This window comes from Sus scrofa, chromosome 8 (genome assembly GCF_054392235.1).
Source record: "Sus scrofa isolate SSC_HxYL_T2T_F1_AM1 chromosome 8, Sscrofa_HxYL_maternal_Yorkshire_Landrace_v2.0, whole genome shotgun sequence".
In the NCBI taxonomy this organism is placed as follows: domain Eukaryota; kingdom Metazoa; phylum Chordata; class Mammalia; order Artiodactyla; family Suidae; genus Sus; species Sus scrofa.
Window position 1 is genome coordinate 31282564 of NC_139390.1, and position 26037 is coordinate 31308600.

General features: G+C 43.8%; 1 protein-coding gene across 4 annotated transcripts in view; it reads left to right on the plus strand.

Moving 5' to 3' along the window:
- The window catches only part of RHOH (ras homolog family member H), a 52909-nt gene extending 27392 nt beyond the window's left edge, over window positions 1-25517 (plus strand). For 3 of the 4 annotated variants that reach the window (XM_021100345.2, XM_021100346.2, XM_021100344.2), the window contains 2 exons: window positions 21000-21121; window positions 21419-25517. In XM_021100345.2, coding sequence (XP_020956004.1) covers window positions 21633-22208 — 576 coding nt within the window. In that variant the 5' untranslated portion in view covers window positions 21000-21121; window positions 21419-21632 and the 3' untranslated portion in view covers window positions 22209-25517. 4 annotated transcript variants of the gene reach the window in all.
- Window positions 25518-26037: the final 520 nt, after the last annotated feature.

Below are 26037 nucleotides of genomic sequence, written 5' to 3' on the forward strand. Positions count from 1 at the left end.
AGCCCACTGAGCAAGGCCAGGGATTGAACCTGCAACTTCATGGTTCCTAGTCGGATTCGTTAACCACTGAGCCAGTGAACAGTATGATGGGAACTCCACACATACTGTTTTGAACTTGCTTTTTTTTTTTTTTCATGTAACAATGTGATCATGTTAAATATTCCCACGATATTAAATATTTTTCTTAAATAATGAGTTCAGTGGTGAAAAATGCGTGTGTGGTTTTTTCCTTTGAAAAGTTATCTTTTGTGGCAGGTTGTCTTATATTTAAAAAGTCAAGATAGGAGTTCCTTTGCAGTGCACAGTAGGTTAAGGACCTGGCTTTGTTGTTGCAATGGCTTTGGGACCTGCGGTGGTGCTGGTTGGATCCCTGGCCTGGGAATTTCCACATGCTGTGGGTGTGGCCAAAAAAAAAAAAAAAAAAGTTAAGACAAATGAGGGCAAAAATAATAGAAATGGCAGGTCAATTGCACAGGGAGTGTGTGTTCTGAAGGTCCCTGCTGCTAGAAACAGATTTAGGCTTAGGTCTCCTGGTTTCATACATGTGGATAATAGCTGTGTGGAGGTGTGAGAGTTGGCATGAAAGATGAACATCCAACTCCGGGTAGGACCCCTGGGTAATCGAGAGAGCAGATGGTTATCAGTCCCTCTCCCTGCTCAGACCTGTACTCGTTGCTCCCCCATGGACATCTGGTCAGTAGTTTCTGGTCATTTTAAGGCTGTGGAAAATGCTTTCATGGGGCCTGAGAACGTCTCTTCTCAGTGTGGACCTTTGAGAGGCAAATGAGCCATGTGGCCCATGGCTGCTTTTCGGGCTTGAGCAGAGCTATGAGAGAGCCTTAGAGAGCTGAAGGGTTTTGTGGGGGTCTAGGTGACATCCCCCTTTGGGTTTCTCTGTCATCTTAGTCACTTAGTTGTCTGCTGCTGATATCTGTAAATGGGCTGGGTGTTTTCTCTAATCAGTCTCTGAAAACTCTGTAGAGCACAAAGTGTTTGCGAGTTCTGTCACAAATTAGGCCAGCAGTCTCTATATGGGATGGGGACATGTTCCCAGGAAAAGAGGTTCCCATACTGTTTCTGAGATGGCTGCAACTAAACACAGTCTTGGAATCAGACACGTGCTGGGGCCCCTCGTGTTTCGTTAGGCTGATGCACCCAGGCTGAGGGCTTTTCGTGTGCATGCATCTGGGTCAAGGGGATGGGTGGAGAAGGAAGGACAAGCAAAGCAAGGCTCGAGGAAAAGACCAGGAGTGGAGAAAGGTCATCCATGGCAGGAATGTTGAGCGGTCGGCTCCTTCACGCTCTTCTCTGTTAATGTCTGCTCTCAAAGCAGCAGTAGGGTTTGAGAACAGGGACTCCAATTTTAAAAGAAATTCTACTGTAGGTAAAATGTGATCACACTGCATTGTATGCTGCAGAGAAATTGTTCATGAAAGGAAGCGTCCGTGGATGTGGTGAACTTCACTGTTGTCTTATTTTAAACAACTGCCACCGCCACCCCAGCCTTCAGAACCACCACCCTGATCAGTCAGTAGCCATCAACATCGCGAGGCAAGACCCTCCATCCGCAAAAAGTTTATGATTCGATGAGGGCTCAGATGATGTTTAGCATCTTTTAGCAAAAAAGCATTTTTAAAAAAGGTATGTACGTTATTTTTTTAGACATCATGCTATTGCACACTTGATAGACTATGATATAGTATAATCATAAATTTAGCATGCCCTGGGAAACCCAGAAATTCATGTGGCTCACTTTATTGCAATATTTGCTTTATTGAGGAAACTGAACCTGCAGTATCTTTGAGGTCTGCCTGAAAATCTCCTGATAAAGAAAAAAATTAAATGAGAAAAGCATCAGGAAGTATAGTATAGTATGCTTTAGTTTTTATATTTACAAAAGAGCGAGTGTGTGTTATGGTAATTACACATATGCATTCATACGTGTATGTGAATGTCATAATGTAATTGTCATTGTGAATGTCATATGATAATTACACATATGCATTCGTATGTATACATTTGTTTATGTCATAATGTAATAGCTTTGGGCAAATGCATGAGAAAACTTAATACAATGGTTGCCTCTGGGAAGATGGCCTGGGTCCCTGGAGGACAGGCATAGGAGGGCATTTTGCGTTTACCTTCAATATGGCACTTGTCCACTTAAATCTTAATTTTCCTGGGATGGAGCTGAGCATGATGTCATTTGTATGCAGAAGGTGGCTTCTTTTCTCTCAAGTTAGGATTTTATTCTCTAAGGTCCCAGCTGTATGGGGCCTTCTTGTGATGAAGCACCATACTGTCTGCCTTGAAATGGCCATCATATCACCTCTCTGCATGAAGTCATTTCTTCTAGGGAGAACAGTGACAACAAAAACGTGAGGGTCAGGGACATTATTAACAAAGCAGAAAAACATTAAAAAAAAAAACAGGAGTTCCCGTCGTGGCGCAGTGGTTAACGAATCCGACTAGGAACCATGAGGTTGCGGGTTCGGTCCCTGCCCTTGCTCAGTGGGTTAACCTGATCCGGCGTTGCCGTGAGCTGTGGTGTAGGTTGCAGACGCGGCTCAGATCCCTCGTTGCTGTGGCTCTGGCGTAGGCCGGTGGCTACAGCTCCGATTCAACCCCTAGCCTGGGAACCTCCATATGCCTCGGGAGCGGCCCAAGAAATAGCAACAACAACAACCAAAAAAAAAAAAAAAAAAAAAAAAAAAACAAACCTCTAGGCCTCGTCTAAAGTATATAAACTATATTAACATTTTCTTTGTTATCTTCTGCCCTATTAGGCTCTTTAAACAAATAGGCCTAGTTTAGGGTCAGTTTAAGCCACTTTTTTCAGACTTCTATGGATTTGGAACTTAAATGTTCATGGAACATTATCATTGCATAAGCAATGAATTAAACAGTTAAAGAATTTTGTGGGTGGGGGAGGGATAGAGTGAGAGTTTGGGGTTAGCTGATGCAAACTATTATGTAGAATGTATATTATTATTCTATACTATTATATAGATTGGATAAACAACAAGTCCTACTGTACAGCACAGGGAACTACATTCAATATCCTGTGATACCCATCATGAAAAAGAATATGAAAAAGACTGTACACATATGTATAACTGAGTCCCTTTACCGTATATCAGAAATTAACACAACATTGTAAATCAACTACACTTCAATTACAAAGAATAAATAAAAAAGAATTTTGCTGTGGAGTATTCTGATAGTTTCAAGGGCATTATGACCTTGTTTCTCCCAGTTTCTGTAAGTCCTCTATCAGAAGTTCTAGATCTAGTAGAGTTCCCTTGTGGTGCAGTGGGTTAAGGATCCTACATTGTTGTTGCTGTCGTGGCACAGGTTCAGTCCTTTGCCTGGGAACTTCCCCCATGCCGTGGGTGTGGCCAAAAAAAAAAAAAAAAAAGTTGAGCATCTAGGGAGACAGTTAATCCCACCGCTGTGTATTATATCTGCAATGTAATCAATATAGAGAGTATATATATTGATATTCTGAAGGGGATTTCAGAAACCTAAGAAAGGCTGTACAAACTTGTGTTCTTTGTTTCTCTTCTCCCTTAGACAACTTAGGGAGTAACTGCTGTACCTTTAGTACATTTTCATCTGCAGGAGGACATGGGTCAGATGAGCTGGAATTCACAGCAAGCCTGGTTTTGTCCACCACTACACAGATACCTTTCCTCTGCTTTTCTGGCCATTCTGGGCACTCAAGGGCATCAGACCAGGCTTGAACACTTATTTTTCTTCATAGATGAGATCCTTTAATGAGTTGTTCAACTGCTTTCTTTTTTAGTGACTAATATATCATGGGAATCCTTCCTGTGCAATACATAGAAGGCTAACCTAATTCTTTTTTTTTTTAATGGAAATATAGTTCATGTACAATATTATGTTGGTTTCATATTATATATGTACTACATAGTGATTTGACATTTGCATACACAGTGAAATGATCACCACGCTAAGTCTGGTACCCATCTGTTCCCATACAGAGTTATCACAGCATTATTGACCATAGTCCTTAGGCTGAGTATTACATTTAACTTATTTCTTTTATAACTAAGAGGGCTGCACCTCTTAATCTCCTTCACCCATTTCACCCCCCCCATCCCTGTCCTAATTCTTTTTAACACTGTATTGGATTCCATTTTATGGATACAGCAGAATTAACTGAACCACTGCTTCTTGGTGGACTTTGCAGTTACTCTTTGTTCTCCCTCCCCCACTGTTGTGAATAATGCCATACTGAGAATTCTTGCACATAAGTCTTGACCACTTGTGTAGGTAAATAGGACAGTGTCTTTAAAGAAGTGGAATTGCTGGTTTAAAAGGAATATGCATTTGAAAAGTTGATAGCTCCTGGCAGGAACATATCAAGGACTAGTGGAAGGGGTCCACCCGGGTACAGGCAGTGAAGGAGTGCATTATCCATTGAGAATTTAAAAACAGCAGTAAAAGCAATGTGGGTCTGCTTGTTATTTTTTTTTAATATCTTCTCATAGGTTTACTGATTTTCCTCATTTTGCTCGCTTTTTTTTTTTTTTTTTTTTTTTTTGTCTTTTGGCCATTTCTTCGGCGGCTCCTGCAGCGTATGGAGGTTCCCAGGCTAAGGGTCGAATTGGAGCTGTAGCCACCGGCCTAGGCCACAGCCACAGAAACGCGGGATCCTTAACCCACTGAGCAAGGCCAGGGATCCAACCCACAACGTCATGGTTCCTAGTCGGATTCGTTAACCACTGAGCCACGACGGGAACTCCGGTCTGCTTGTTATTATCACCGAGCATGCTGGCCAGGATAAAGTTAGAGTCAGGGCTTAGGGTGTGTCTGAATTGCACTAGAGCTGACTTTGAGGGCAGATAGATATTCCCACTCTTGTGGTGCTACAGACTTCTGATTCCTGTTCACTGATTCCTAAACACTCTATTAGAATTAAAGAAAAATAGCACAGTGTTTACAGAACTTGATTTACTTCCATTTTATTATTCTATGTGACTTTTGTTTTTTTGCTTTTTTGGCTTTTGTAAAGGGCCACACCTGCAGCATATAGAAGTTCCCAAGCTAAGGGTAGAATCGGAGCTGCAGTTACTGGTCTCACCACAGCCACAGCAACCCCAGATCTGAGCCCCATCTGTGACCCACACTGGCAATGTGTGATCCTTAACCCACTGAGCCAGATCCTTAACCCACTGAGCAAGGCCAGGATCAAACCTGCATCCTTGTGGATTTGTTACTGCTGAGCCACAATGGAACTCCTCTAGGTGACTTTTGGATTTTTGTGTTTAAATTTAAAACAGTGAAGCAGAGCGCAGAGCGCAAATTGCAAAGTGTTATATTTTTAATTGATAATTGCATGAAATATTATACTGCGCTTGACTAATACTTTAAAAATTGAAATTTATCATTCCTGTAAATTTAGTCGTGTTTTTTTTTTTTGTTTTTTTGTTTTTTTTTTTTTTTTGTCTTTTTGCTATTTCTTGGGCCGCTCCCATGGCATATGGAGGTTCCCAGGCTAGGGGTCTAATCGGAGCTGTAGCCACCAGCCTACGCCAGAGCCACAGCAATGCGGGATCCGAGCCACGTCTGCAACCTACACCACAGCTCACGGCAACGCCGGATCGTTAACCCACTGAGCAAGGGCAGGGACCGAACCCACAATCTCATGGTTCCTAGTCGGATTCGTTAACCACTGCGCCACGACGAGAACTCCTGGTTTTTTTTTTTTTTCTTTCTTTTTTTTTTTTTTTGCCAAACCTACAGCATGTTTAAGTACCTTGGGCCAGGGATCAACTAGTACCAAGGCTGGATCTTTAACCTGCTGAGGCACCAGGGAACTCCCGTTAATTGTTTATTTTAAAGCTAAAGAATGCATCATTCTGGCATTGCTGTGGCTGTGGCATAAGCCATTGGCTACAGCTCTGATTCAACCCCTAGCTTGAGAACCTCCATATGCCACCAGTGTGGCTCTAAAAAGACCAAAAAAAAAAAAAAAATCATCATTGAGGAGTTCCCGTTGTGGCACAGCAGAAACAAATCCAACTAGAAACCATGAGGTTCCGGGTTCTATCCCTGGCCTCGCTCAGTGGGTTAAGGATCCCGTGCTGCCGTGAGCTATGGTGTAGGTCGAAGACATGGCTTGGATCTGGCATTGCTATGGCTGTGGCATAGGCTGGACCCCTCCTGGGAACCTCCATTTGCCTTGGGTGCAGCCCCAAAAAGACAAAAAAGACAAAAAAAACCCCAAACCAAAAAATGCATCATTGAGATAATGGTTGTTCCTGACTCTTACACAGTATTGTTGAAACTAATTTTGTGATATAGCTGAGGGTGATTAAAAAATGATCAGCTCCAGGCATCAAGAACACTAAATTCTCCAGGAGTTCCCGTCGTGGCGCAGTGGTTAACGAATCCGACTAGGAACCATGAGGTTGCAGGTTCGGTCCCTGCCCTTGCTCAGTGGGTTAACGATCAGGCATTGCCATGAGCTGTGGTGTAGGTTGCAGACGCGGCTCGGATCCCGCGTTGCTGTGGCTCTGGCATAGGCCGGCGGCTACAGCTCTGATTCGACCCCTAGCCTGGGAACCTCCATATGCCACAGGAGCGGCCCAAAGAAATAGCAAAAAGACAAAAAAAAAAAAAAAAAAAAAAAAAAAAGAACACTAAGTTCTCCAGCACCACTGGATTCTGTCAGATCAGATTGCCTTCTGCAAAGATGCCATTTTTCTGAACATCTTTCAATGGTTTGTGAGAGTGTCTGCTTAAGGGACAACTCTTTCAAATGTTGTTAGTAACCAGGCCTGTGGAAAGAAAGGAATCACCCACCCGCTGAAAAATGTCTTTCCAACTTTCCCTCCACACCTCCTCCCTGTATTTTAAGATTGTGTCTTAGTCTATTCAAGCTGCTATAACAAAATAACCACAGGCTAGGTGGCTTACAAACAACAGAAATGTATTTCTCACAGTTCTGGAGGCTGGGATGAGAGATCATGATTAGCCCAGATTTGGTGTCTAGGGAGGGCTCGTTGCTAATTCATGAGTGGCGCCTTCTCACTGTGCCCTCATGATGGAAGGGACAAAGGAGATCTGTGGGGCTCTTTTATAAGGGCACCGATTCCATTCATGAGGGCTCCACCCTTACTACCTAATCACCTCCCAAAGGTCTCACTTCCCAAAGTTCTCATCTCCTCATTCCGTCACCTTGGGGGTTAGGTTTCAACATATGATTGCCCCTAAAAGAGAGCTGATCTACCTCGCAAAGGAAGTTAATGGGAAAGAGAACATCTTTTTGAAAAGAAAAAAAAACAAAACAAAACAGAGTTTTATATTAAAGCTGAGAGTTACCAGGTTTACATTTAAATATTAAGGAAATTAAGTAGAAGATAGAAAATGGTGACATGATGTGTCTTTGACAAAATCCTGTGTGGGTGGAAAAAGTGCTGACTCAGTGATTCAGTTTCTGGGCCTCGAGTCAGCCCCCAGCACCTAAACCACCTCTCTCTGGGCCTTAGTTTCCTCATGGGAAAATGAGTGGGTTGAACTAAATGACCTTTCAGGTAGCTAATCGTGCTAAGTTTCTTTCCACCATCGGGGACATACTGTTTTACATTCTGTTTAGTTGCTCAATGACATTTGGGAAATTCCCAGAATTCATGGACGAAAAATATATAAAGAAAAACTGCTACGTATTTATTTAGCCGAGAGAGGAATGAAGTCTTCAATCTCTGAAAAGATTTTTAAAAATCGTTAAGAAATGATGACTGCCTTGCTAGAAAAGTAGGCAAAGTAGGTGACTTACAAAAGAAAAAAGAAGTGCTCAATAAACAGATGAATTTTAATTTTCACTAGTCATAACTGAAATGCAAATGAAAACAGATCAAACTGCGGAGATTATAGCCAATGAGGGCAGTGTGATGAAATGAACACTCATACACGCCTTATGGGGTACAAATCTGTCCAAGTTTTTCATCTTTCTTGTTCCAGGAATTGTGCTCATACCTATTTAAAGAAATAGCTGTGTATTTGTACAAATTTTTAATGTGTTCACTCAGTGTTAGAGTAAAAATTAGAAACAATTTAAATGTCCAATAATAGGCAATTGGTTTAAAAAAATGCTACATTCATATAATGTATATGTTTGAAGAAAAAAATTGTTTGAAATTAAAATTATGTTTGAAGACTCTTACTGCTATAAGAAATATTTATGATGTAAATGTAAAATAAAAAAGCAAGTTGCCAAACCACATGTATAATATTAGTTTTGAAAAAAAAAAAAAGATACACTGAAAAAAATGAAACCAGAAAATGTACACTAATATCTTGCAGCGTTTGGTTTTAGGTGGTAGTTGCTTTCCTCCTTCAGGTCATTTTGATAGTTCAGTATTTTCGAAGTGTTCCAGAACGTGCATAAACTACTTTTATAATCAGAAAAGAAAGAAAGAAAGAGGAGAGACGGAAAAGAAAGAAAGAAAAGGAAGGAAAGAAAGAAAGAGAGGAGAGAAGGAAGGAAAGAAAGAAAGAAAGAAAGAAAGAAAGAAAGAAAGAAAGAAAGAAAGAAAGAAAGAAAGAAAGAAAGAAAGAAAGAATGTAAAGATGATCCAGAGAAAATGAGGGGGAAACAGCCAGAGTGAGGAGTCCGTCTTTAGTCTGATTGGATCAGCACATAGAAAAACCACTAATGGTTCGAATACAGGTGTTGAATGATGGTTCCGGAGTGGGGGATGGGGAACCCTGAGATGTGATGGTTTCCTTTGTTACAGATGGTGCTTTAGAGCTAGAAGGTATCTTGGGCTGGGAGGTCTACCCAAATAGTGGGCAGACTTCTTATTTTCCCAGAAGTAAAGACCAGGCTACTTTAAGTCTAAGGGGCAAACATAAAATTCAAAAGTAGAAACTCTCCACAGCCCCCTCACCTTTTCAGATAAAAAAGACCCCCAGGGCCCAGGATCGTCCTTGTTCTCAGAGTACTTTGATTTGTGATCTGGTTTTATGTGGGTAATCCATTTTCACTCTTAGGTTTCTTTTCTTTTGTTAAGAATGGTATTTTTAGTATTACTTTTTGCTCTTTTGCAAAGAGCTGGTGCCGCAGAACTGGGGCAAAGAGGGCTGAGGGAAGTTAGAAAATGTAATTTTACCAGTTAGGAAGTTCAGGTAATTTCAAAGTAACTTCAGGTGTGTCCTTTGGCCAGAATATTTTCTAGCCGTGGCCCTTACTTTCCAGGGACAGGTGATGATGTCTTATTGAGATACAGTTACAACTTGTTCTTGAAGTGCACGCCTTTCTTTTTATGATTTGGCTGGGGATCCTAACCCAGGGCCCTGACTTTTCCTTCCCCATCTCCCACCTGCCGGGAGGTAGGCTCTAAGCCTTTGCACTGTCTCCCCTGATGTCACTTGTTATTTGATGCGCCAGCATTCCTTCAAATATGTGAACAGGTCACTGTGGCATAAAGTATACTATTAATTTTTCAGTGATACGTTTCTCCATCTTCTCTAAAACTCAAGATGATAATGAAACCACAGCTTGGACAAAATGCTATAGAAAACAAAAGAGTCCGCCTTTTAAAACTTTTATCATGAAAAATTTGGAACATATATAAAAGCGGTACTTACCCCCAATGAAATTACCATCATTCAACTTCAACAGTTCTCAATATTTTGCAGTCTAATGTCATCCATCATGCTTACGTCTTGTGGTTTTTTTTTTTTTTTTTCCTGGAATAATCTTAAGCTAAATTCCAGACATTATATTCATTTCCCTTGTCAGCTGGGGCTTTAAAAATGTATATGACCACAATGTGATTGTCACCTAACAAAATTAATAATAGCTCCTTAATGTCATCAAACATTCAGGCTGTATTCAAAGTTCTCTGGGAGTTCCCGTCGTGGCGCAGTGGTTAACGAATCCGACTAGGAACCAAGAGGTTGCGGGTTCGGTCCCTGCCCTTGCTCAGTGGGTTAACGATCCGGCGTTGCCGTGAGCTGTGGTGTAGGTTGCAGACGCGGCTCGGATCCCGCGTTGCTGTGGCTCTGGCGTAGGCCGGTGGCTACAGCTCCGATTCGACCCCTAGCCTGGGAACCTCCATATGCCGCAGGAGCGGCGCAAGAAATAGCAACAATAACAACAACAACAACAACAACAACAACAACAAAAGACAAAAAAAAGTTCTCTGAATATTTTAAAAATGTAGAAAGGGGCATTCCCATTGTGGTTCAGCAGTTATGAACCCAACTAGTATCCATGAAGATGTGGGTTCAATCCCTGGTCCCGCTCAGTGGGTTAAGGATCTGGTGTTGCCATGAGCTATGGTGTTGCAAACATGGCTCGGATCTGCTGTTGCTGTGGCTGTGGTGCAGGCCGGCAGTTGCAGCTCTGATTCAACCCCTCGCCTGGGAACTTCTATATGCTGTGGGTGCGGCCCTAAAAAAAATAAAAAAGAAAAAAAGAACTAAAAAAAAACATAGAAAGGGAGTTCCCTTGTGGCTCAGCAGGTAAAGGATCTGGCATTGTCACTGCTGTGGCTCAGGTCACTCTGTGGCTTGGGTTTGATCCCTGGCCCTGGAACTTCCACATGCTGCGGGTATGGCCAAAAAGGAAAAAACATGTAGAAAGGGCTTAAAAACTCTCTCATGAAGAGGAAATAGAGATGAGTCTAGGACATTTGTGAGAGGGGGCATAGTTACTCAGCTTCGCTTGTCTGCTTTCCAATACAGACCTTTAAAAAAGAACCAGAGAGAATGCTTTAAACAAATTCAGCTGTTCGGATGTAGGAAAAAAATTTGTCTTTGAACACTAACGGGGGCGTCTAGAAATTCTCTAGCCTCAAAGGCCTGCAGATCAGTCTTCTTTCTCTTTTAAGCCAAACTTTAAAAAGCAACACATATGAAGTTCCCATTAAGGCTCAGTGGAAACGAATCTAGATAGTATCCATGAGGATGCGGGTTTGATCCCTGGCTTCGCTCAGTGGATTAAGGACTGTTGCTGTGAGCTGTGGTGTAGGTCACAGATGTGGCCCAGATCTGGTGTGGCTGTGGCTGTGGCGTAGGCCGGCAGCTGCAGCTCCAACTCGACCCCTAGCCTGGGAACTTCCATATGTTGCGGGTGCAGCCCCAAAAAGCAAAATAAAATAAAATAAAATAATAAAAATACATAAAAAGCAACACACACAAAGCACTTCAAAATTGCACACATAACTCATGCTTTTAAAATGTGTTTTATTTGGTTTTGATTTTATTTTAAAATGCACAGAAGCAAGGAGAAGGAAATGAGAATCTCAGGACCCTGGGCAATTCACCTTAACATGTTGGCATATCCTGCTCTGGACTTTTTCATATTTATAGAATCATTCTGTATATATTTTGAAACCTACTTTTCCCCATTCAGCTTAGGGACCCTTTTTATTTTAAAAAATATGGATTATAGGAGTAAACTAATCAGTTTATCCAAGAACCACCTGCTCTGAATTTTTTTTTTCTTTTTGCCGTCATAACACAAAAATGTGCGTGTAACTAAATATTTCCTGTCAAAGCTCGTGGAAGAATAAGAACGCTCCTTGCTGCCATCCTTCTCCCCTTCCCACTCATTCTCAGGCCTTGTAACGTGGCCTCAGCCTCCTTGGCGCTCCTGAAACCGCTGGCTGGTCAGCAGGCACCGCGTGTCAGTTCTAGCCCATGGATATTGCTGAGGGTCTGAGGTTTGCCGCCACCTCCCGCCCCAGCACCAAGTCCCCTCTAGATAAATCCTTCCCTGTGCCCCCTCCCTTATTACTACCAGAACCTCTGAACTCACCTCTCGGATCTCCCCCCTGGGAATCCAGCCTACCCCACCACAGCGAAGAGCTTCCTAAAGCCCAGCTTTGACTCCTGCTCTGTGCTCTCCTCATCGGCTCAACTGAGCTCCTGACCATCCTCTCATGAGCCCCACGTTTTTTTCTTTATGGGTCATGATTCTCTTTCATCTCCATGCATCGCAAGCGCAATTGTTTTGAGAGCCATGGTCTAATATCCTGGCCGGCACAAAGCCTTCCTTGATTTTTGCAAGCAGCACATTTTTCCTTTGTTGGCACTTTACTTGTTCCTCTTTTAGACACTTGCTGAGGTTTATGGCCTGTGTTGCCCTTTAGACTCAGTTTCTTGAGGGTAGGGACTGTATCTTATTCCACTCGGGATCGGCTCCGTGTCATACACAATGCCTGAGACATACAGGTGCCCCAAAAGTCTAGTGTGTTGGTAACATTTAAGTGAAGAAAGACTGGATTGGTAAGGGTAAATGTTCAAAAGTTCCCTTGGGGTTTTCACTGGCTGTGGTGCTAATAGTATGCTGTAAATGCTGACAAGCCTACAGCAGTTTTGGATTGTATGAAAACAAATACAGGATCATTTTCCGTAATGCCCTCCACTGTCTTCTTCCTCCTCCCCACCAAACATCCTGCAGTGCAGCCTCCCTGAACCACTTTCCACATCTCCAAACCAGACATGGACTTTCATGCCCCTGGGCCTTTGCACATGCTTCCCTCTCCCTATCCCATGCCCTTTCTTCTTCTTTGCTTGTCAAAATCTTATTCTTTTTTTTTTTTTTTCTTGTCTTTTCAGGGCCACATCCCTGGCATATGGAGGTTCTCAGGATGAGAGTTCAATTGGAGCTATAGCCGCTGGCCTATGCCACAGCCACAGCAACGTGGGATCCTAGCCACGTCTGTGACCTACACCACAGCTCATGGCAACACCAGATCCTTAACCCACTGAGCAAGGCCAGGAATCGAACCCATCACCTCATGGTTCCTAGTTGGATTCGTTTCCGCTGCACCATGATGGGAACTCCCTGAAATCTTATTCATTTTAAATGCAGGATTTCCTAATCACCACTCCTTTTTCCCACCTCCAGGGAATTAACTGCTCCCTCTTCTGGGTTTTATAGCGCTGGTTCATATCAACACTCATAGCAGTTACTGTTAGAGCAGTGAAGGGCTGTGGGGTTTCAGAGCAGAGGTAAATAGAGGCAGAGAATCTGGGGCGTTGAGGCTTCAAGTAGGTTTATTGATCAGAAGATGGCTAGGAGCACTCGGGGCAGCCTCAGGCTCCCCGTTGTTAGGTTCTTAGTTGGTTTTACAGGGGCTCGTGGCTGAAGTAACCTGTGTCATAGGAGGGGCAGGAGGACAGGGTGAGAATGTTCCAGGATAGGGTGTGGGTTGAAGATTAACAAAGTCCAAACGCAGTCTGGGCAGTCGTTGTTCTGGAACGGTTGGTTCTTAGCTGAACAAATAAGGGGGTGGGTGGGTTGAGCAGTTTTATCTGGCTCTAAGAGTTACTACTTGTGAGTGGCTATTTTATTTCAGGCACTGTCCCAGGCTTGTGACATATGCTGACTCCAAAATCTTACAACAACCCTTCAAGATATATAATAATGAGTATAATAATAATAATAATAGCATTATAATAATAATAGTGTTATAATAATAACAGTAAATACTTCTATAGCACTCATGCTGTGCCAAGACCATTCTGTGTACTTTGCATTCACTAACCCATCGAATCCCATACAACAACCTTGTGCCATAGCTTCCATCCGTATGGTCTACTTACAGTTGAAGAAGCTAAGACTTAATGCCTTTGGTTACTAACGTTAAATAACTTTCATGAGCTCACACAGCCAGGTGTTAGTGGAGGCAGGAGGCAGCATGGTTCCTGAGTCCATGCTCTTCATCACGCTATATGATCACCTCTGTTGGCAAAGGAACTGAAGCTAAGAGAGGTTAAGTGATTTGCCCCAGGTCACACAGTAAGCAGATGTCAGAGCCAAGTCCAAGTTTGCCTGATCTCAGGGTGTGTCCTCGCCTTCTTTCTCTGAACTTCCTCTTCTTATTTAGCAGGGCTTGTCAATTTTTTTCCTTAAAGGGCTAGATAGTAAATATTTTAGGCTTTGTGGGCAATAAAGACTCTCTTGCAACTTAGAATTGTGGCAAGAAAGTAGCCACAGAAAATTTATAGATCAAAGAGCGTGGCTGTGGTCCAGTAAGATGTTATTTATGGATTTTTAAATTTGAACTTCATATGATATTCATATGTCATGAAATACTGTTCTTTTGATTTTTTTTTTTTTTTTTTTTTTTTGCTTTTTAGGGCTGCACCCATGGCATATGGAGGTTCCCAGGCTAGGGGTCGAATCAGAGCTACAGCTACCGGCCTGTGCCACAGCCCCAGCAATGCAGGATCTGAGCCGAATCTTTGACCTCCACCACAGCTCATGGCAATGCCAGATCCTTAACCCACTGAGTGAGGCTAGGGACCGAACGCGCATCCTCAGGGTTCCTAGTCGTCAGATTTGTTTCCACCGCACCAAGATAGGAACTCCCCCTGCCCCTGCCTTTTTTTTTTTTTTTTTTTTTTTTTTTTTGTATTTTCAGGGCTGCACACGAGGCATATGGAGGTTCCCAGGCTAGGGGTCGAATCGAAGCTGTAGCAATGGCCTACGCCACAGCCACAGCAATGTGGGATCCAAGCCGCATCTGCAACCCACACCACAGCTCACGGCAACACTGGATCCTTAGCGCACTGAGTGAGGCCAGGGATCAAACCTGTGTCCTCAGGGTTGCTAGTCAGATTCCTTTCTGATGAGCCACTATGGAAACTCCTGATTTTTTTTAACCATTAAAAAATGTTAAAAACATTCTTAATTCAGAGCTGTGCAAAAACAGATGGTGGGTTTTACCTGCAAGTAAACCATAGTTTGTTGCTTTATGGCATCATTGTATCCTAGCATGCATCTATTTGCCGCTTTGTTTTCTCTTTCCTTGAACAATTCAACTTGGACCCAAAACATGCATGCCCAGCTGAGAAAGTATGAGTCCTTCAGTAAATGAAATTTGCATGCCTTAGACAGCAGTTCAGAGACCAGTGACCTTTCCTGGAGCATGCCTTGTGGGGCTTCCACCCTCAACTCCAAGCAATTTATCAGAAAATTCCTTCCAACTACTTTGAGAGAGGTTGCAGTAACTACATTTTCTCATCACCTTAGTTTTAAGATGTCTTTAATGCTGCTCTGAGCAGTTGCCTGGCTGGCTAGGCTTGGTTTTGATTCTGAACTTGCACCAAATTGAGAACTTTAGACCTGTGATGACAATCTGATTATTGTGCTCCTGGGAGTGGAAGGGACCGTCAGGGTGGGGTGGGTGGCAGAGTAGGGAAAGGGTGGCAGAGTAGGGAAAGGGTGCCATGGTCCTTGGTTGGCTTGGGGTCAGAGGGGCAGGGCTTACGGCTCAAAGAGGCCTCAGGGCTTGGTGTTAATCCATTTTAATTCAACTATAATGGGAATAAATAGGCTTTAGGTTTAGGACTGTAAATACTACTTAGAACCTTGACTCTGGAGAAACTAATAAAAGCTGCAAACCAGCATCTTGCAAGCAAACTTTCAGAATAAAATTCATTTGAAATACAGAGGATCTCTATACAAAAATAAAGTGATTTGGAAGTTCCCAGGGTGGCTTAGCGGGTTAAGGACCTAATGTTGTCTCTGTGAGGATTCGGGTTCAATCCCTGGCCTTACTCAGTGGGATAAGGATATGGTGTTGCCATGAGCTGTGGGGTAGACCCCAGCTGCAGCTCTGATTCGACCCCTAGCCCAGGAACTTCCATATGCTGCAGGCATATCTATAAAAAGAAAAAAAAAGTGATTTAAAAGTGATTTCCATTAGTGAAATTTGGAGGAGGAATTTAATCATTATTTGTAGCAATTAGAAACACGCTAAGGGGAATTACTGAAGTAGAATTGAGAATTAGTGAAATGAACTCTCGTAAGAGGAAACTTAAGATAAAATACTCCCTGAAAAGACATTCCCTGGAAAGGCAGTGACATTATTTTAAAAAATACTTTTTACTTAAGTTCAGTTATGTACAGAAAAGTGAACACATCATAGGTCTGCAGTTTGATGGATTTTCACAAACTGAACATGCTCGTGGAACCAGCTTCTGGATCAGGACATTAGACACTTCTTATACTATCCAGGACTCCTTATTTATAAGAGGAGAGTAAAAGTAGGGGCCTGGTTGGAGGGATTGGTCAGAAAATGTGTCTCACAACTGGACTTGCTTAGGAAGCTTGATTTCACTTGAGATGCCTTGGGGAGGGTGATGGCATTGTAAGGTGTGGGTGACACATGGAGTTGCTGCAGCTTTGGGGTCACACTCTTTTTAGGTCTAACTTTGCCTCTGCCCTCGCCTCGCTCTGCGACGCTAGGCAGGATTCTCAACCCCCTGAAGTCTCTGCAGCTGCAAATATTTTTCTCCATGAAATCAGCCGCCAGCTTGCTTGCTGTTAGGTACTCAGGATCTGATACAGTGCCTGCTGCATAGGAAGCCCCAAAGTTGTTGTTTTTTTTTTTTTTAATGAATAAAACAGCTAAGAGAAATACGTATATAACCCTTAGAAAATGCTCAACAATGTAAATAAAAGTCACTATATAACCTACGGATACATTTGTGAATATATTCCCAAGAAAGTTGTTCTCCCTAAAAGTAACTTCCATAAATGCATATATTTAACATGTAAAATAATAACACTTGTTAATTATGGTGAAACATTGGAACCAACTCAAAGACTGGGGAGTGGCTGTGCGGTTGTGAATTGCTGAAACAGTGGAAAGCTAGTTTGCTGAAAGCTGGCAGGTATGTAGACTGTGGAAAATAGAAAAATTTCTAGATTGAAAAAATGTTGAGAAGACATACCCAAGCATGTATTTGTTAGAGATTGAAAATGGAATAAGCATTTGGAGTGCTCAAGTTTAGAGATGGCTATACTTTCCCCCGAAATTGCTTTAAGATTTTTGGAATTGATTTTCTTTCCCCCACAAGAAAAAGAAATGAAATGAAGCGTGCAGAGTCCCTGCTGGGCTGCAGAAGGGTGGCTGAGAGCAGGCGCTGGCACGAGGCGAGTTGCCCAGACGTGTGATGATTTCCTAATCATCTAAGTGTGTGAGATTCACGGCAGAAGCAATTTCCTTAATGAATGATTTGGCTGCTGCCCGTGCAGGTCCTTTGCCCGAGATTCTTTTAAGAAGGATGACATTTGACAGGCCATCCCTGGCCGAGGGCTGCCATGGGTTCATCTTTTGGAAAAAAATAGAAGGGCTTTATCCGCATTTTGAAGTAAGCCACCTCAGTCAAAGCCCAGATAACCTAAAACTTGCAATGACTGTCATCAGTCAGTAAGAGTCATAATTTCGTCCTAGTTTTATATTGTGCTCTATCATTGTATTTATTTTTTATTTTAAAACTTATTATTTGCATGCTCATCAATCTGCAGGGGCTTTCTCACAAGGCAATCAAGGGAGTATTCGCAGATGTACAAAGCCGTATAAAAGCACAAGCACAGGAGTTGTAGCTCAGCAGGTTATGAACAAGGTTCAATCCCTGGCTTTGCTTGGTGGGTTACGGATCTGGTGTTGCTGTTGCCATGAGCTGTGATGTAGGTCACAGATGCGGCTTGGATCCTGTGTTGCTGTGGCTGTGGTGTAGGCAGGCAGCTGCAGCTCTGATTCGGCCCCTAGCCTGGGAACCTCCGTATGCTGTGGGTGCGCCCCCTACCCCAAATGACACAAGCACAGATCATTGCTGTTTTTTTTTTTTTTTAGCATTTCCATCTGGTCCTTACAAGCTCCCTGTGATGAAGGTAGGGCTGCACTCATTCCAGTTTTTCAGATGAGGGAGAGGCTGAAGAGGACCGGTCATCTCAGCAGAGGGTGATGATGGAGGTGTAGGGGGTGTTCTGGCAACACAGTGGGGGCACCTGATCTGGCAGTGGATCAAGGGATCAAAGAAGGTTTTCAAGAAGAGGTAGGAGGTGAGGGAGTGAGTCTTTCCAGGTGACTAGGGTAGCACAGAGTGTGTCTGAAGAGAGTGGTAGTGGAGGGTGCGTAATCTGTTAGCTGGGATGAGAACTGAGGTTTGTGAAAGGAGGGCTCCCTACTGGACAGCCCTCAGCCTCCAGAAGACAGATGGACTAGGATGCTTCATCTCCAAGCCCTCCCTTTTGTCTGCCTCTGTGCCTTTCCTTTGGTTCATGCAATTCCCTTTGCAAGACGAAGCTTCCTTGCCCTCCTTCTCTATCTGTCTGAACCCTGGGGTCTGGGGAAGGCGTCTTTTCTGTGAAAATCATGGGAAAAGGAGAGAGGAAAGAGAAGTCAAGTTATGGAGACCTGAGAGGTTCTGAGGTTGATGGTTTATGAAATCCAGTCTGACTTAAGTCCTAAAAGGGTGGCTCGGTGCATCCCTCATGATGCTCTCTGAAGTCACTCTTGGTAACCCATCCATACGGAGCGACCTATAATGGGAGCACCCCAACTAGCCACGAGCGAAATATCTCTGAAAACCTGCTTCTAGTTTCCACCCAGAGGCCCTTTTAGGGAAACTCTCTCTCCTTAGGTGACAGTCCATTGAAATCAAGCCTATCAACCGTCCACACCTTACGTGCCCCATAGCAGCTCCATTGGGCGCACGTGTGACACACCATCTGACGAGGATCCGTCGTGTTTATTTAGGGTATCGCTCTAATCTAGACCAGAGCTCCTTCCCCTCCCCCTCTCCCAGATCCATATTTAGCCATCTGAGGGTAATACATGTCATCAAGCTTTACCATCTGTCTTCACCACTATGGAATAATGCAGAAGTTTGTGTTCTTGTACTCATGGGGCAGGCAATAAAGCTTTCTCCCTTGGCCTCAGTGTTAATAGAATCGCAGAGAGCTAACCTTGTCCATCATTTTACAATTTGGGGAACTGAGGTCAGCCCTGAGAGCTGGCTTGATGTGCCTACACCACAGCTCGCGGCGACGCCAGATCGTTAACCCACTGAGCGAGGCCAGGGATGGAACCCGCATCCCCACGGATGCTGGTTGGGTTTGTTCCTGCCGAGCCATGAAGGAATTCTTGATTGGACAGCGTCCTTTTCTCCAGTCTGAGTCTTTGGAGTTCTCTGAGCGGCAAAGCTCAAGACACCTATTTCTTTGTTCACATCATATTATTATTTTCATGCTAAGAAGACTATATAGTTTATGGAATATACATACATATTGTGGTCACGACTGGGTATAAGACACAGAGCACCTTTGCCACAGAAACCTCTTTGGCATTTTGGGAATTTGAAGTAGCACGGAGAGTACTTGTTTATCATTATATTTAGTAATTGCTATTTAACAATGACATTAGTAACAAGGACTATTTATTGTGTGTTTTCCATGTGTCAACTCTGTACTTAGGTGTACATGATCACTAAGGGTTTTATACATCGAAGCGCACTTGATATTCTCAACAACTCCGTGTTGTCGATATTTTCACATCCCATTTTACAGAGAGAGAAACCAAGGCTTAGGGAGGTTAAGAAACTATTCTAAGGTCGTTGTCACACAGGGAGTCAGTTGGTCAGTCCAGATCCAATTGCAGACCTAGCCCGTGTTCTTAACAATTTGGCCTCAGTGACTTCTTTTTGTAGATATTTCCTTGGGAAATTTGCTTTACCCAGTCAGTCTCTTAGCTTTTATTTAATAACCAAAAGCCTGACACATGCGTGTTTTTCCTAGTCCTGGTTCTTCTACAGGGGGAGGTCAAAATCAAATTTAAAACATGTCCTAAGAGGTCTTGGCACCGGACTAAGTAACAAGGCATCACAAATGCTTCATTTACATCCTCCGTGTCTGAGGAGCTAAAGTCTGAGACCTCAGGAGCTCCCAAGGGGACTTTGCTCAAAGGTCTAGTGACAAAGAGGTATCCATGACAACCACGTATGAGTGACCCAATGTGAGTCTTCAGATAGAGTCCAGGAGAATATTTGATGTCCCTGCCACTATGCTTGGACTTTCACTATTTGGCATTTTAAATAAATAGTAGTAGAAGTTGAAAAATATGGTGCCTGCCCATGAATCCCACATGCCAGGTTCTATGCTAAGCCAAACTCTCCACATACTGCAGTGTTATGATAATTGCATCAAGAAGATGCTTTTCTTATTTTCATGATGAAACCAAGGCTCAGAGAGGTGAAATACCTTGGCCAAGGTTGCCCAGCTTCTGCTTGGTAAAAAATGAGTATGTGAAAATCATGTGAATGATTTGTTTGATTCATTTGTAAAGGCTATTATGTGTAATTAAACAGAGACTGTGGGTTGACAAAGATAAAAATGTCTTGGAAGGAAATGTCAAGATTTAGAGGAATGATTTTTTTTTAGAGTATGTTTTGAAGTAGACCTATAGGTCTGTTTTACATTATTTTTCATGTGACATGTCAGAAAGATTGCCCATGGAGGAGGTTATAAACCCAGACTGTATTAATAACCTTTACTTTGAAATGTGATCCCAAAGACCTTTCCTTTGTCTAAAGCTGGGCTGGCCTTGAGATGAAATCCCTCAGCAGACAGGACACCGTCTCTAAGGCTGATCTCATCGTCTGGAGCTCTTTCACCTGCAGTGAAGGAGAATTCGTTTGACCCTTTCATGAAATTCAGATTCCGTCACATTTATGCAGCCCTGTTTAAGTGGCCAGCACCAAATATGGTTGCTTTTGAGTAGGTTTTTTTGTTTAACCAGAGGCCTAGCAGAGTTCCTGATACATAGGTAGCTGTTCAGAAAATAAAGAAATAGTTTTATCCTCACCACATCTCTGAGAAGTGGTTCCTAAATTTGTCACAAATTTGCAGATGTGTAAACCTTGCACCATGTGAGGCTTGGAGAGTAAGCAACATGCTCAAAGCCGTGTCGTTGTATATATAGGTAATGAAGTCTGATTTCAGATGCAGAAAATGCCAAGGATGGCACCCTTCATGTTACATCTATAGCCAATTTTTTGAAAAACCTCAAGGGAAAAAATCCACAGCAAATTTTTAGAGTCCTGATGATTTCTCCTCTCTGACCTGAGCACGAATTCCCACAAAAACCAAGGACTAGATGATGAGTTAATCAATGAAAGGAGGTGCTTGTAGTATCCATGGCTCATCACATTGCTCTTTCTTGCAGTTCCCCAAGTGGCTGGGATCCATTAGAGACTGAAGCCGCAGAGATCATTGTCGGCGCTGTCCCCATTTCTCGGAGCAGAAGCCAGCAGAGAGCTGTTGGAACACATCCCTTTCGCACAACAGGTTGCTATTGAGGTTTTTTTCATGTTGCCACCTGAGCAGTTGCTTGTGCTTTGATCACTGGGCTGATTTTAGAGATCAAATCAGCTTCTGCTTCTTGACTGGGTGGGGTTTGGGGTGCAAGGGTTGGGGTATAACAGATCCGAGCTTCACCACCAAGGGAGAGCAGGTTAGACGGGTGGGGTCGGGTGGCCCCACTGAGGTGGGCCCCCTGTTTTATCAGCTTGCCAATGAAGAAGCTTCCCATCATCACACACGGGAAAAAAGACTCAATTTCTCCCCTTCTCTTTCTTGATCCAGTTGAAGACCGGCCTTTAGAGGTTTCCCAAGTAGATGGTGCGTCTCCTTTGGATGGACTGGACCAAGTAATACGCTGCAAACTGCTCTGAGGTCCTGAGAACACCGACACTTGTGGTTTTCATTCCCCGTGTTGAATGGCGTTTGCTTCCGCAGCCCACTGAGGGCTCGTTTCCTCAGGATTCTGAACTTGAAACTAGGAACCCTTGCTGGGAAGATGCTGAGTTCCATCAAATGTGTGTTGGTGGGAGACTCCGCTGTGGGGAAAACCTCCCTGTTGGTGCGCTTCACCTCCGAAACCTTCCCCGAGCACTACAAGCCCACGGTGTACGAGAACACGGGCGTGGACGTCTTCATGGACGGCATCCAGATCAGCCTGGGCCTCTGGGACACAGCTGGCAACGACGCCTTCCGGAGTATCCGCCCCCTGTCCTACCAGCAGGCGGACGTGGTGCTGATGTGCTACTCCGTGGCCAATTATAACTCCTTCTTGAACTTGAAGAACAAGTGGATCGGTGAAGTCAGGAACAACCTGCCCTGCACCCCCGTGTTGGTGGTGGCCACCCAGACGGACCAGCGGGAGGTGGGGCCCCACCGGGCCTCCTGCGTCAGTGCCGTAGAAGGCAAGAGACTGGCCCAGGACGTGAGAGCCAAGGGCTACTTGGAGTGCTCAGCCCTCAGCAACCGGGGGGTGCAGCAGGTGTTTGAGTGTGCCGTCCGAACTGCCGTCAACCAAGCCAGGAGACGCAACAGAAGGAGGTTCTTCCCGCTTAATGAGTGCAAGATCCTCTAAACCTCAGAGACTGCACCCAGCACGCACTCACCGCCAAGACTAATGGGCACGGAAGAGCGGGCCGGCCAGCAAGGATTGATGCGCCTTCCGGGTACGTCCTGACTGCGTTTCCTTTCGGATACAGTTGTGGATGAGACTGGCTATTTTAACTAAATACAGTCTACAAATGAAGAACTCTTTGCCAAGTACAATTAGAGGATCCCTTGGGAAACTGTAATGAATATTCTCTCTTCGACTAAAAAAAAAAAAAACCAAAGTGGTCTCCATAATTTTGGACAATGAAGTGAGTTTTCCAAAGAATTTCATATTTAAAGACACATTTTATTTAAATAACAAAATGACTAGCACTTGGATATAGTTAGTATTCACACTTGGAAATTCCTTTCCTACCTACTCACAAACACAAACTGACATATGAGTGAAATGACCGTCTAGGGCTCTACCATATGTTTGTAATGTTATTCTTTTCACCTGAAGTAGTAACTGTGTTGAAACCACTTGCCTGCTAGATTTTACTAAGTAATCAAATTTGAAAATTATTAACTGATCCTTGCAATTAGTTTTCTACCCACTTGTTATTCAGAGTTGTATTAAAATACAGTTTAAGGACATAAGAGACTTTAATACTGCCTAATGATTTTAAACAGCTATCATTTTATGTCACTGAAATTATTTTTAAAAAGCATTTCTTATTTATGGTATGGCCTTTCGCCCAAAGAACTCCAATTATGCCCTGTCTTCCTCTCTTACTCACCAACACAGATGGAAAGGAAACCTTTCAGGTAGAGAATCACCTCCAAGTGATGGCAGCAGAACTTGGAGCAGAAGCGAGGCAGTCTTACTTTCATTTTGGAGAGATGCACGTTGCCTGCTTCTTCGGACACTGGGGTTTCCTATCTGGTTGTAGGTCTTGTGAAAGAGTAGGCTCCAAGTTCCATATGATGGTGATTTAGCAAATTTGCCATTTGAGCTCTCAACTGAGCTGGCCTGGCAACATAATTTATTAATTTTAGGATCTAATCATGAACGTGTCTACATGTATATTCTTGTGTTTAAAGGAAAAATATAGAATTTGTAGCTTTTACTATTTTATGAATATGAAACACCCTAGTGGACAAAAGTCATAAATTCCAGGCACAGGGAACGGGAAAACAGTATAGCAATTACTTAAATAATAAAGCAGTTATCAGGGGGAAACACTGAATAAATAGGGACACCCCTTTAACACCCATTCTATCAAATAGCTTAAAAGCGATGGTTATTGACCATCGGTTAAAGTTAGGAACAGAGGCCTGTGTAATTTAAGAAATTGTGAAGGCTGGAACCCAGGCGTTTCCTTTCCTCACCTAATCAAATAAAACCTAGACCCACTGTGAACCACTTTTATTAAAGTACATCTTTGTTTTATAGAATAATGTGCCACAACACAACAATGGTAAGGCAGCAGCATAAATGGCTACGTTGACATAACCAAACCAACTAAGTTCCCTTAGGTGGCCAATTCTTTATAGCTCTGATCTGTGCCAGAGTCAAATGAGTTCTCATCTCCACACTGCCCTCTCTTTTTCTTCTCTCATCCACATCCAGTACAAGGGCTGGGACCAGGGTCTTAGTCTCTAGGGCTGAGGTTCCCTCAATAACCTGGGGCTGACTTATCTGCCTTCGCCCAGACAGCTCCAAGTCTCCAGGCCCATGGCTCGTCCTTGCCTCTCTGTCACCTGGTCCCTTGACTTGAAAGCTACTTGATCCAGCTCTCTCTATGGGGCGTCACGAGGCTGACCAGGCAGGGGACCAGGCAGGGGAGCAACGGGAGCTCATCCCTTCTTGATATCTTTGTTGATCCTCTCCTCTTCTCCAGCAATTGCAAATGGTCTTCAATAATTGGTGCAGACTTTCCTTCAGGGCCAGGCTTTAGGGCGAGGGGGGGTGTTTAACATGATAGCAGGAATAAATTTCTAATGACTATAATTGGCACTCCCCAAGAATTCTTTCTTTTCCTTCTTTCTTTCTCTCTTTTCCATTTTTCTTTCTTTCCCTTCCTTTCTTTTCTTTCTTTGTTCCTTCTTTCTTTTTCTTTCCCTCCCTCCCTTCCCTCCTTCTGTCCTTCCTTTCTTTCTACTTCTCTTTCTTTCCACCCCTCCCTTCCTTCCTTCTTTCAGGAGACTGGTGTAGGGAGGATGGGTAGGGATCTGAAAATGAGAAGGGCCCAGATGCTTGATTCTAAGTGAGGGAAGAGGAGACGGAGGAAGCAGTAGAGGAGGGAAGGCCAGAGAGTGCACGGCCAACGACTTGGCCTTCCACCCAGGCAGACACACACAGGAGCCCTCTGCTTATCGGCTGGACCCAAGCTTAAAGGCTCCCTCTGGGAACCCTCACACTTGAGAAAAGGAAGTAAGCTGTCCCCAGTGATGTGGCCTGGACGAAAGGGAGGCCAGCTGGTGTCTGTCTTCCCTCCTGGACCACCATTCTTGAAGGCAGAGCCGCCTTCTGTTCCTCTCCATGTGCTCCAGGCCAAGCTCAGGGAAGGAACCATAGCTCAACAATGTTGTCTTGCATTGAATTGGAGAGAAGGACAAGAATTGGGTTGATGTGCTGCAAAGTGGTTATGGGAAGTGGAGGTGAGGGACCCTCACGAGCCTTGCAGGGGGAAGAAGTCATTCTGTAGGAATCCATGCAGTGCAGGTTCTACATGACTGAATACTGACTTTTCCTGCCTCACTCAGGCTTGTATTTCTCACATTTCTAAACTTGCAGTACCTTTTTTTTATAGACTATTGTATATCAATTCGTAACCATCTCAAATAGCAACATAAATCTGCCCTTGTTTACACTGAAGCGTTGGTTTGAATGGTTGACTCACCCTATCCTGACACTGACTAAATGGGGCGGCAGAAGCTAGGGTGATGAAATTAGGCCGAGTGATAAGAAAGCAGAAAGCATCCCAATGGTTTGAGTTTGCTGAGGGCTTTGGATGTGCCAGGCCCTGTGCTAAGTGCCTGAGTGTGTGTCATCTCCCTCGTGTGCGTATCACCTTACAAGAGGAAACCGAGGCCTGGCACATTGACTGACAAGCCCAAAGCCACACAGCAAGGGGAGTGGCAGCACTGGGAGTGGCAGCACCAGGAGGGGCGTGTGGGTCTGCCAGACTCCAAAGCTCTGCTCAAAACCACTGTGTCCCACTTCCGCCCATAGCAGCCCGACTGTATGGCTTTGTCACATCCCATCTCATGTAACCTTATAGGCCCCAACCCTACCAGTCAAGTGGCCTGTATTTGAAAACTTATTTTCAATAAAATATTCCAAGCCTGATCTTCATCCTCTCCTTTGACTTTTCTTTCTGCCAATGAGAAAGGGATCCACCTAGGTCACCGAGCACCATCATTTGCAAAGGTGTCTGCTTTTTTTTAGGCCAGAGGCCACAGCAACGCAGGATCCGAGCCGCGTCTGCAACCTACACCACAGCTCACGGCTCGCCGGGTCCTCAACCCACTGAGCAAGGCCAGGGTTCGAACCCTCAACCTCATGGTTCCTAGTTGGTATTCGTTAATCACTGAGCCATGACGGGAACTCCTGCAAAGGTGTCTGCTTTAACCCTTGGCTTTTAAGTATGATTCTGTAGGCTGATTGCATGTGAACAGGTTTTCACCAGAAAGGATAAATAAGCCACAGAAATTACTCATGATGTAACCTTCCTAAAGAGTACTTGATTCAACCTAAAGTTCACATTTTGGTCGATTCTAAAGTATATCCTGACATCGGGTTCCGTCATGGCTCAATGGTTAACAAACCCGATTAGTATCCATGAAGACGAGGGTTCGATCCCTGGCCT